This window comes from Macrobrachium nipponense, chromosome 46 (genome assembly GCF_015104395.2).
Source record: "Macrobrachium nipponense isolate FS-2020 chromosome 46, ASM1510439v2, whole genome shotgun sequence".
Classification (NCBI taxonomy): Eukaryota; Metazoa; Arthropoda; class Malacostraca; order Decapoda; family Palaemonidae; genus Macrobrachium; species Macrobrachium nipponense.
The window spans coordinates 43097290-43109295 of record NC_061106.1 but is presented as its reverse complement, the minus strand read 5'-3'; the positions used below and the strand labels follow the sequence as shown (position 1 = coordinate 43109295).

Here is a 12006-nt window from a genome sequence, read left to right as displayed (position 1 = left end):
AACAGGTCTCTCCTTTCTTGGTTCAGGAGTTTCAGTTGACTTAACGGAACTCTTCTTCCTCGGTTCTCGTTCTTCATCAGACCTAATAGGACTCTCCCTTCTTGGTTCAACAGTTTCAGTTGACTTGATGGGACTCTTCTTTCTTGGTTCATGATCTTCATCAGACCTAACAGGGCTCTTCTTTCTTAGTTCATGAACTTCAGCTGGACTCTTCTTCTTTGGTTCAAGCTCTTTGTCAGATCTAACAGGACTCTCCTTTCTCAGTCCGAGAGTTTCAGTTGATTTTACTGGACTCTTCTTCCTCGGTTCTCGTTCTTCATCAGACCTAATAGGACTCTCCCTTCTTGGTTCAAGAGTTTCCGTTGACTTGATGGGACTCTTCTTTCTTGGTTCATAATCTTCATCAGACCTAACAGGGCTCTTCTTCCTTGGTTCAGGATCTTCAGTCGACTTGATTGGACTCTTCTTCCTTGGTTCAGGTTGTTCTCCAGCCCTGACAGGGCTCCTCTTTCTTGGTTCAGATGGTTCATCAGACCTGACTGAAGTTTTCTTTCTTGGTTCAGGCTCTTCTCTAGACCTGACTGGTCTCTTCTTTACTGATTCAGGCTCTTTGTCAGGTCTGACAGGACTCTTCTTTCTTGGTTCAGATGGTTCTTTAGTTTCATTTGATCTAACAGGACTTTTCTTTCTTGGTTCAAATGGTTCATCAGCCTGACTGGAACCTTCTTTCTTGTTTCAGGTTCTTCTCCAGACCTGACTGGACTCTTCTTTCTTGGTTCAGATGGTTCATCAGACCTGACTGAAGTTTTCTTTCTTGGTTCAGGCTCTTCTTCAGACCTGACTGGTCTCTTCTTTACTGGTTCAGGCTCTTTGTCAGGTCTGACTGGACTCTTCTTTCTTGGTTCAGATGGTTCATCAGTCTTCATTGAAGTTTTCTTTCTTGGTTCAGGTTCTTCTTCAGACCTGACTGGTCTCTTCATTACTGTTTCAGGCTCTTCGTCAGGCCTGACTGGACTTCTCGGTCTTGGTTTAGACTCTTCTCCAGGCTTAACTGGACTCTTCTTCAATAGTTCAGGCTCTCTGTCAGACCTTTCTGGACTCTTTAATGGTTCAGGCTCTCTGTCAGACCTAACTGGACTCTTCTTTAATGGTTCAGATGTTTCAACAGACCTGACTGGACTTTTCTTTCTTGGTTCAGGCTCTTCTCCAGACCTAACTGGACTCTTCTCTCTTGGTTCAGGCCTGATTGAACTTTTCTTTCTTGGTTCAGGCTCTTCTCCAGACCTAACTGGACTCTTCTCTCTTGGTTCAGGCCTGACTGGACTTTTCTTTCTTGGTTCAGGCTCTTCTCCAGATCTAACTGGAGTCTTCTTAGATGGTTCAGGCTCTTTGTCAGACCTGTCTGGATGCTTCAATGGTTCAGGCTCCTTGACAGTAGTGACTGGAATCTCCTTTGTGGGGTCAGAAGGTTCATCTGACTTCATTGGACTCTTCTTCCTTGGCTCATTATACGTAATACTTTCTTTTAAGACTGTTTTTTCAGGCTCTTTAACACAGATATTTTTCACTAATTCTAACTCATCAAGCTTAGTTATACTACTCTTTCTGTCTTTCTCATCCACAAATGTAATATCAGTGACAGGTTCATGCTCCTCATCAGGACAGGGTCTCTTTGTAGTTTGTTCCAGTTCGTCATCAGGTCTGGCTAAGCTCTTCTCTGTCTCTTTATCTTTACCAGGCCTCAACGAGGACTTCTTTGGCTCAGTCTTTTCATAAGGTTTCTTTTCATGAGGTTTAAGTAAGCTATCTTCAGGTTCTATCTCTTTCCTATCCTTGACAGGACTTTTCTTTTCTGATTTTGGTTTTTCAACTGGTTCCCTCTTTCCCAATTCTGGACGTTCACGTAGCATCTCTGGTTCTGTATCTTCGTCATTTCTGAACAATCTCCTCCGGCTTCTTTCTGGGGTTTCATCAAGTCTGTCAGCAGGTTTCTTCTTGGTGTCATCAGGTTTGTCTGAATCCTTCACTGAATCTGCCTTGCCATCCGGCTTTCTGACACCTGTCTTTTTGGGTGTCAATTCTGCAGGTTTCTTTACAGGACTTTTGCTCTTGGGATGGTCATCCTTACCAAGTCCATCCAAAGATTCTTGAGGTCTCTGAACTTTTCCTTCAACAGGTTTCTTCTTTTTTGGTTCAAACTTTTCACCATGTGGGGTCCTTTTCTTGGGTTCCGTCACTCCACTAGGCTTAGATGGGCTTTCCTTCTTCGGTTCAGGCATTTTGTTGTCGTGAGGACTCCTCCCTTTTTTCGTCTCAGTCTCACTTTGAGGCCTACCTGGACTTTTCTTCATTAGTACTGGTTTCTCATCAGATGTACCCGGATGCTTCTTTGTGGGTTTTGCTTCTTCAGGTTTTAGAGGGGTTCGTTTTCTAAGCTCCACCTCTTCACTCTGTCTTTTTGGACTCTTCTTTATGGACTCAGGCGTATCTTCTCCTCTGGGCAGGATTTTCTCCCTCAGCTCTGGAATTTTGTCAAGGCTATCTGAGCTCTTTGTTCTCAGTTCTGGCTCTCCAGTAGTCTCGGCAGGACTTTCCTTTACGGGTTCTGATTCCCCTACAGGCTTGGTTTGGCTCTTCGTTTCAGGCTCTAGTTCTTCCCTTGTTTCAGCTGGCCTCTCCTTTCTTGGTTCTTCCTCTCTGCTAGGTCTGTCAACACTTTTTCTTCTGCTCTTAGGCTCTTCACTGGGTTTTGGTTCACCACTCCGATTGTCGGTTGCCTCATATACGGGGCTGCTTACTGTAAGATTTCCATCAGAGGTCAAAGGAATTTTAATTGGTTCAGGCTCTTCAGCAGTAATGTCCTCCTTCAGTTCTGGTTCTGGTTCTGATATATCATCGGGAATTTTCTTTCTGGGTGCATCGTCTTTGTCGCGTTTCGTCAAACTTTTTCTCGCATCTACTAAGACTCTTGCTCCATCTGTCTGACGGCTGACTGTTGCCTTTTCTTCTAATTTTGCTCTGACAGTGCTGACTGATGAGACCTTGGTAGCTTGGCTCAAGTATGACTTATTCAAGGTTTCTGACACAGTGTATTTTTCTTCCTCAGTCCTGGCATGATCCTTCATCTTTTTACCAAATTCTTCGAGCTCCTTATACTTTGCCCTTCCTGGACACTCTCTCCTAGGCTTTGTCTCCTCAGGAGAATCCTCTGGTTCCTTCGAAGGAGCTTCGGCTGATTTGACTGAACTCTTCTTCCTCGGTTCAGGAGCTTCGGCCGACTTGACTGGACTCCTCTTCCTTGGTTCTAACTCTTCATCAGGCCTTACTTCACTAGCCACTTTCTTATCATCACCTTTATCAGGTTTCTCCTTTTTTAAACTTGGCTTATCTTTTCTAGGTTTCTCAGCTTTCTTTTCAACACTGACTGTGGGTTCACTCTGCTTCTCTGGTTTACTTCTTGGAGACTTTAGTCCCTCAGTTGGTGCTTCCCTTTTTTTAACTCCTTTACTAGCAGGTTCCTCACCATATTTTGGCTTCACTGCTTTCTTGGTTTCATGAACTTCAGTTTTTTTGCCTCTTACATCTACCTTCTTCTCTGAAGTTTCAAGCTCGTCAGACATCACAATGTATGACGCTTCAGATGTTACCAATTTACTCTCTGTCACTGTGCTGTGATAAACTTCCTTTTTGAAATTGGAGATATGGGTTTCAAGATTCGCAATCAGTTCTTCCGTTTCACTATCTGGAGCAGTATCCGTCCCTTTGAATTTCGGTTTCGTACGCCTCGGGTCATCGCTTCCCTCTGGATCTCTGCTCATTTCCTTGGGTTTGCCAGTTGTTTTACCTACAGGCTTTCTTGGAGGTTCAGGCTTCTCAGCCGGCTTTTTCGGCTGGGGCTTTCTTCTATCACTAGTCTCCACACATCAGGCTCCTTGTCACTGGTCATTGGCTCATTCTTGACATATTTCGTTTTGTCATCTCCTGGTTTCCTTAAATTTAGTTTTGGCACTACATCATCCCCTGTTTTCTTTGGTGTTACCTTTTCACTGTCCCCCTTATCTTTTGATGGCTGTTTATGACCTACTACAGAATCAGAAACTGTGTCCAATCCCCTACCTGTACCACCCCTGCTAAGTTTATCTAATCTGGAAACTGGTTCCTTTTCTTTTGAGCCGACCTCAAAAGTTTTCCTTATGCTCTCAACATCCGTTTGTTTTACAGACTGAATAACACTCTCAATAACAGACTCGTCTACCCTAGAACTCATAGTGGATGACCTAGTCTTTGCAACTGAATGGTAAGTTTTATCGTCAAAGGAGTCCAATACACCCTTTTTCTTGTCAGAGTCAAGCTGTTCATGATCACTGGTACCTGAGAGTCAACAAATTTTTGAATTTTTTATGAAAAGTTACAAATATACTTACCTTGACTGAATTTAAAACTGGTAAAGGTATTATCAAACAAGGCATCTCACTGTCTGAGGAGAGACGACTACATGAAAACTATTTACAAAGAGAGTCAACTTCATCTATACATGCAGAAGTACACTAAACACTTAAGGACTCAAACAGATGATTTTGTGATATGCATATTTTCCCTCAACACCAAATTCACACAGTGCCTTTTCTGTTTTATCTAGACTCACAGCAGTGACATACAACTAGTAACTACAGTTAATCTCAATCAGATACATCCTAAAGTGCAAATTCTCAACAAACAGTTTGTGACATGCAGTAATGTTAGAAATATAATGTAATGCAATGGATAAACGATTCTCACATTGAACTTGAAGTCATCATTTACTCAGTGAACACAGCAATGCATACCACATAACCAAGAGAAAATTCACAACTTCCAAATCACTTACGTTCTTCCCTGTTAGGCTGCTGAAGCTTGATCTCTGTGTAGGAAGTTTTCCTCTCAAATTTAGCACCATCAGGATATTCACTGGTGGTCCTGGAGGAGACGCGGTAACCACCAGTCAATTCCTCCATCGACTCCTCAGTCTTGATGACCCCATCGTCTTGGGCACGAAGGTCAAACTCCTTGGAGAGCTGAGTGATCTGGTCTTCAGTCAGTGTCTCGAGGATGTCATCGGTGGTGTTAACTTGCTCAGTTATGGATGATTTTGTGGTGGTTTCTGAATCAACAAGAGGATAAATACATATTAAGTCGAATTAATATCTTATGACTTTACCATGCAATCCCTGTTTCAGAGTCCTCTAGATGTTCCTCACAATATTTCTTAATGGCAAAATGACCAAATAACAGCTCACCATGAGAACTTCTCTCAGTTGTGGAGGAAATGGAAGAAGTTTTGTCAGCGCCTAGGAGATTTGTACTCGAGGTCTTCTTGAGAATCCCGGTCAACTTCTTCTCAGGCTTGGGCGAGGCCTCCGAGGTGATGGTCTCGTGGCGGGCGATGATGTTCTTCATGTCTAGGGACCTTGTGCTCAAGTCGCTCTCCAGGTCCCAGGTCTTGTGTACGCGGCTATCTTGTCTCTCAGGTACTTCGAAGTTCTCCCGTAGTCTCTGTTTAGGCTTGAGACGTGGGGACTCCTCGACTGTGGCTGGTTCTTGTACTGATAGTACACAGAAATTCATTACATTTATAACAAAGTCTGTATTCCTCCCAATTCTTGAGTAACTTAGCGAAAACTAATCTTCTGGATTTCTATTAGGACAGACATCAGCTACACTTACTAAACACTATACAGCAAGTGTGATTAGAAACTGCATCTATTTTTTTAAGGTTCTGTATGCAGCATATGCATGTACATTGCAGGACAAGTGAAACATACCTGTACAGAGTTCTCAGCAAGTGATAATTGTGAAGTCTAGTGAACAGAATGATGCTAAACTATTTACACTAACAGCCTATGATTTTTCTAAAATTAAAACTATCATTTTACTCTCTGGAAGGGAGATTTTATTTTTATCATGCATCTAGCCAACAATGAACAGCAGTTAGCAACACAACAGGATGTGAAAAACATAAAAACATAATTCATATCAGGAGTAAAGAGAGAGGGGGTGGGGGTCGGAGTTTGGAAACACGGAGGATGGTGCCAAGGATGGTATCGACTGACAGACGAAGAGGAGGCATGTCAGTTTTTAAAAAAAATAAAGTATCCAGGAGCCATTTCTGGTGGTTAGGACAGATGGTGGTTTCATAGTGGGAAAGGATTTTAATTTTTTTATTTATATTTTTACCTTTAGCTTCATGCAGCTTTAAAATGTCTCTTAGTGGCTGTGATCTCTGAATGATGACCTCATCTTCAGCCTTGCCTGTAGGTGTCTGTTGTTGTAAGTCTTCGGATGTCTCCCTTCTCCTAAAAGAGTCTCTTAGGCTCCTGACTAGACCCGGAGAGGTCTCCTCTGTGCGTGTTAACATTGGACACATAGAATAAAGTGAAATGGCCCTTCTCTTATCATATTCACATGCAAAACTTTTTTTTTTTATCATAAGTCATATCCACGCGATATCCACACACAAAACAAAGGTACAGTATTTCTCTCATCGTGTTAATGAGGGGGGCATTGTTACCCCGTCTCACTCAAGGAGACGGGTCCAAGCAGCCATTAGGCCGAGTCTCGACAAGATTAATAGTGGTGGGTCAGTCTTATGAGTATACTCTGTAGTTAGTGTCATTACCTTCGTAATAGGGTTCGAGGGGCTGAGCCTCTTCGTCGCTCTCCTCCACCACAACCTCCTGAGGTTCTTCCAGTTCCAAATGCCCTCTTTCACCGGGGGGACTCCGAACTGACCAGTTCAGCTGGTGTGTGTAGCATTGGTTTAGATTAAATATTGCTTATGTGTTTGGAACCTTTCAGATTACTATCATTATTATTATAAGTTACAGTCTCATTATTGGGCCTGGGATATCGTATTGAAAAAGCCAAAGCAATTATTCTATTAGATGCCTAAAGTTGTAATATTATGTTTGTGGAGGTGTTCTGGGCTATTCAACTAACTTGGGCATGGATTTTGTAGCTGCCTCGGGCATCGGGCAACGGGCAAATGTGAGAAGAGGTGACGAGGCAACGTACATAAATATATTAGGTATTCTTATTCTCAACATATCACATGGGAGAGTAGAAGTGTCAGTCTCAAAGCAACCGATTAAGTGGAGATAATGTTTTTGTCATTAGTAATGTACTATATGGCTTAAGTAGGATGCAACTTGAGACTTTCCATTTTTGGTAATTTTAGGAGTCCTGAACTAATGGACCTTTGCCTCCTACTGACACAACCTTCAGGAATGATATTCAATCCTTCAGGAATGAGACTCAATCCTTCATGAATGACATTCAAGAACAAACAGCTTTATTTTTAGACAAAAACCATTCTCGAGTTATATCTGTCATTTGAAATGCCACGTCTACTCTCTCTCTCTATCCCACAACAACATAAACACAAACAACGCACAAACACAGGTTAAGAAACACTATGATCAAATAAACATCTTACTATAGTAGATTCACATCAGCCGTGCATCTGACGTCTAAGCCAGTACCTTACGGCATTCCTTATTGGCTGTTGATAAGCCAATCACAGGGCTGGAAACTCCCAGTGTCTCTCGAGAGTTCACATAGGCAGGATGTATGCTCCAATTCTCCTGAGGGATACGTCTTTCAAAAGTATCCCTCAGGAGAGGTGGAGCATACCATCCTGCTTATGTGAACTCTCTCTCGAGAGACTAATTGTTTTCAGCCCTGTGATTGGTTTATAAGCAGCCAATCAGAAGCGTCGTAAGGGACTGGCCTAGACACTAGATGCACGGTTGATGTGAATCTACTATAGTAGTCTGTACAATGACGCTTACAAAGACATATTAAGGTTAGTAAAAGTAGTGATAAGCAAGTTCTATCGTAAACCAAAACAACATCGAAAGCCCCCACGGATATTATCTACTATCTGCTATGAGTAGCTACTACTACTACTACTACTACTGCCCAAAACTACTTACTAGCATGTGTCTGTCTCTGAGTTACTATGCCAGATACTAAGCGGCTACTCTCGACAACAGAGGAGGAAGCAGTCTCTCGTGTCTCTTGAACTGAAAGGAAAACACACCACCAACTGCATTTGTCTGCTGTTGCACTTTCGGGAAATTTCATTCTGTTGCAATTTTAAATGTATCTTATTGCTCCAGTCTTTCTTTAGCATTGCTACACTACTTTCATAATTTTTCTACTTTAAGTATTATCTTCTTAAATATTTGGATCATGTCAAGATGAATATATACATATAATATGTATATATAATGTATATAAATATATACTGTTCCCCTCATATTCGTGGGGATGCATACCAGAAACCCAGCCACCCCCTCGAATAGCTACAATCCGTGAATAGTTGAAATCCCTATACAAACGCTTAAAACTATTGTCTATTTTGCTAGTTGAAACTCAAGAAAAACCCACTAGAAATTTTTATACCATTTTTTATAGTTTCATCACAAAAACTGCATTTTATGATAAAACTGATAAAAAACAAATTAATTTGTTGACATTTCTCAGAAAAATACTGTGAATACCCACATTTCCCCGTGAATAACGGCTAGATATGGTCCATAGAGAAATCAGCGAATACACGAGTCCGCAAATGCCGGGAATGCGAATACAGGGGTCAACTGTAAATCAAAGTGGTATAATATTGCCTTGAAAAATAGTTAGCTCGCTAATCTGGACACGATCCAAATATTTTTGCAACTTGCGAATACCGATGATTTTTGTTTCAATAAATCTCTAATTTTTTTTATAACTTTGGAATAATGAAGATATATTTACCAATAAATTCTTTAGCATTTTCATAACTTACAGAATACTGGAGATTTGAGTTTTAATAAATAATTTAGCATTATAATTATATTACCAAGAGCTGTATTTAATAACTTTTACATATCATTCATTAAGAAGCAATTTATCCAATTTCCCCTCATTTTACATAAGCTATAAGTTTTATCTGTACTAACACTGTTCAATTATTCATGAGCAGATTAAAAATTGTTTTTAATCTATAAATAAAAAAATGTAAGAAAACTGTAATTAACAGAGCAAGACTGCAAAGCTATTTGACGAGAGAGAGAGAGAGAGAGAGAGAGAGAGAGAGAGAGAGAGAGAGAGAGAGGGGGGGGGGGGGATTACCCTCTGATCATTCAATTACTTGAGAGAGAGGGAGAGAGAAAGCACATGACATAAGAAAGAGAAAAAGAGAGAGAGATAGAGGATTACCTCCTGATCATTCAATTCCTTGAGAGAGAGAGAGAGAGAGAGAGAGAGAGAGAGAGAGAGAGAGAGAAGCTATTACCTTCTGATCGTTCAATTGCCTTTTCTGTAGCGGTTACAGAAGAGGTAGCCTTTTTCAGAGCTCTCAGACCAAAGATTGGCAGTCCTGATGCATCTGTGGGCGGCTCGTAGGGTTGATCGGCGCCTTGTTCCGGTGTCTCCGTAACAGAGGGCGCTGGCTTGTCGTCCTCTTTGGGAGTGCTTTCAGCTTCAAGAAAAATAAACACATGAGTGACTTTTTTTGGTGACTGTACGTAGAGGGCACGCTGCCGTTACGATGGCATTAATCGTATATATTTACAATCAATGAGTACTTTCAGCTTCAAGAACAAATAAACACATGAGTGACTTTTATTGGTGACTGTACATAGAGGGCACGCTGCCGTTACGATGGCATTAATCGTATATATTTACAATCAATGAGTACTTTCAGCTTCAAGAACTAATAAACACATGAGTGACTTTTATTGGTGACTGTACATAGAGGGCATGCTGCCGTTACGATGGCATTAATCGTATATATTTACAATCAATGAGTACTTTCAGCTTTAAGAACGAATAAATCCATGAATGACCTTTACGAATGACTGTAGGTTGAGGGCATGCTGCCGTTACGATGGCATTAATCGTATATATTTACAATCAATGAGTACTTTCAGCTTTAAGAACGAATAAATCCATGAATGACCTTTACGAATGACTGTAGGTTGAGGGCATGCTGCCGTTACGATGGCATTAATCGTATATATTTACAATTAATCCAGTTTGTAGTACCAGCAATAATACTATCAACTGAAGGTAGCCTTTCATGAGGGAACTTCAAATCCAGCTTTCATAAACTTTCATAAACAGTGTAGTAACCTTTCATACAATCACTATTTTTTAAACTACTTTTTTCTACTGCCATCCAAAGTCAAATGAAGGTAAACTTCCATGTTTTTAAATCCTACTCTTCAAGAAATAACAGATTTAACGCCACGCGAAAGATCGATTGAAATGTAAACTTTCTTGGGAACAATCTCTCCAACAGAACCAGGTGGCTGGCTGGCGCGTTCGAACTCACCCGGCGCTGCTGCTGCTGGAGACCTCTTCTTCAGGGCTCGCAGTCCGAAGAGGGGCATGCCGTTGTCGTCGGTGGGACCAACGCCGTAGGCGCTGACTATTTTGTCGACGTCGGACTGGGCCGTGGCTGGCTTCGAAGGGGTGCTTCCACCTTGTTTCTTCTGGTACCTCAGCGGTTCGGAATAGGGCTCGTTGGAGGGAGCTGAGAAATATACAGGAATTGGAATATATATATATAAAATTTAGGTCGATGGAAGAAAGAGAATATGAACAGAGATACAGTGTAAAAAAAAATAGATGGGGCTGCAGCTCGGGGCTTAAGGGACGCTGCTAAGAACCTTAAGTAATGCCTTCATCGCACCGCGTGAGGTACACTGACGGCACTATCCCCCTACGGGGTAGAAAGACAAGAGGATTAATGATGCACAAAGAATTTCTTCAAGTCTCGTCGTAGAATCCTACTTTCTACAGTAACTCTAACCTGAAGTCGTCTCCTGAACCTCACCTGCTTTCGAAGTCACTGGCTGGAACCTGCTGGTCCTCGGAGTCTCCCTCGTCTTCGAGGGAGATTCGTACTTCCTCGGCTCCTCTGGTTTGACCTCCTTCTTCTTGGGCTGCTCTCTCGGGGAGCTGACTTCGTCGTCGTCGCCGCTCCGTCTCGACCTTGGGGAATCCTGGACGTCTCTCGGCTCGGGACTCGGGTCCCTGAAGGTTCTCCGGCCGAACCTCGAGGGTTCTCTCGGGGAGCTGACTTCGTCGTCGTCGCCGCTCCGTCTCGACCTCGGGGAATCCTGGACGTCTCTCGGCTCGGGACTCGGGTCCCTGAAGGTTCTTCGGCCGAACCTCGAAGGCTCTCTCGTCTCGCGAATGGCTTCTGGCGCAGGCTCTTCTTCTGCAGCAGATACTTTACGCCTTGGGGACACAGGTTCCTCAGAGACTTTGCGCCTTGGGGACACAGATTCCTCAGAGACTTTGCGCCTTGGGGACACAGGTTCTTCATCAGGCAGGAGGGAGTCGTCCCTCGGAGAAAGTTCCGAATCCTCATCTGTTGAAATACGAATAAAGTTAAGAGAATATTTCTCGTTGCATATTTCAGAGTTTCAGTTAGAATGCAAAACTGAATATGAAGTTGAACATGTCAGATATAAATATCGAATATTAAGCTCGTAGGGTTTTATAAACTAGGGAAAACATGCAGTCACTACTTAGAGAAAATTCAAAAGGAAAAAATTTATGGCATAGAGGAAAGAAAATTTACATGTGCATTGTTTATGAATCTTCTTCTTATAATTTTGTCAATAATCAAAATACAAGGGAAATAAATTCGCTTCTATATGGTCTCTTGTTAAACCTCACCCTAAGTATACTTATCAGGAAGCTTACTTGTAATAGCTCTGGTAAACTGCATCGATAGCCTTAAATAGTGTGTTCTGTAGAGATTATTTCTATCCGTAACCAACAAATGCAAATGTATATATGTATATATATATACTCGTATATATATCATCACCTTGTAACCTACACAGGTATGTAATTACATCAACCAGGAAAGGAAGTGTTTCTTTGATAAGTGGTACCAGTTAGTGAAAGCAGAGAGAGAGAGAGAGAGAGAGAGAGAGAGAGAGAGAGAGAGAGAGAGAGAGAGAGAGAATT

The 12006-nt window shown here is 41.9% G+C and overlaps 2 protein-coding genes across 2 annotated transcripts in view; both read right to left on the bottom strand.

Annotated features, from left to right (window-relative positions):
• Nucleotides 1-12006, bottom strand: part of LOC135214979 (titin-like) — a gene marked incomplete in the record, with an annotated part of 228146 nt that overhangs the window by 111216 nt on the left and 104924 nt on the right. Inside the window, 7 exon segments of the mRNA XM_064249484.1 lie at nt 4868-5140; nt 5277-5582; nt 6214-6378; nt 7971-8060; nt 9314-9499; nt 10355-10555; nt 10859-11398. Of these exon segments, the coding sequence (XP_064105554.1) occupies nt 4868-5140; nt 5277-5582; nt 6214-6378; nt 7971-8060; nt 9314-9499; nt 10355-10555; nt 10859-11398 (1761 nt within the window).
• On the bottom strand, nt 454-3818 carry LOC135214980 (proteoglycan 4-like). The gene has a single exon (XM_064249485.1). It carries the CDS (start codon nt 3816-3818, stop codon nt 594-596), a length of 3225 nt encoding a protein of 1074 aa, XP_064105555.1. The 3' UTR covers nt 454-593.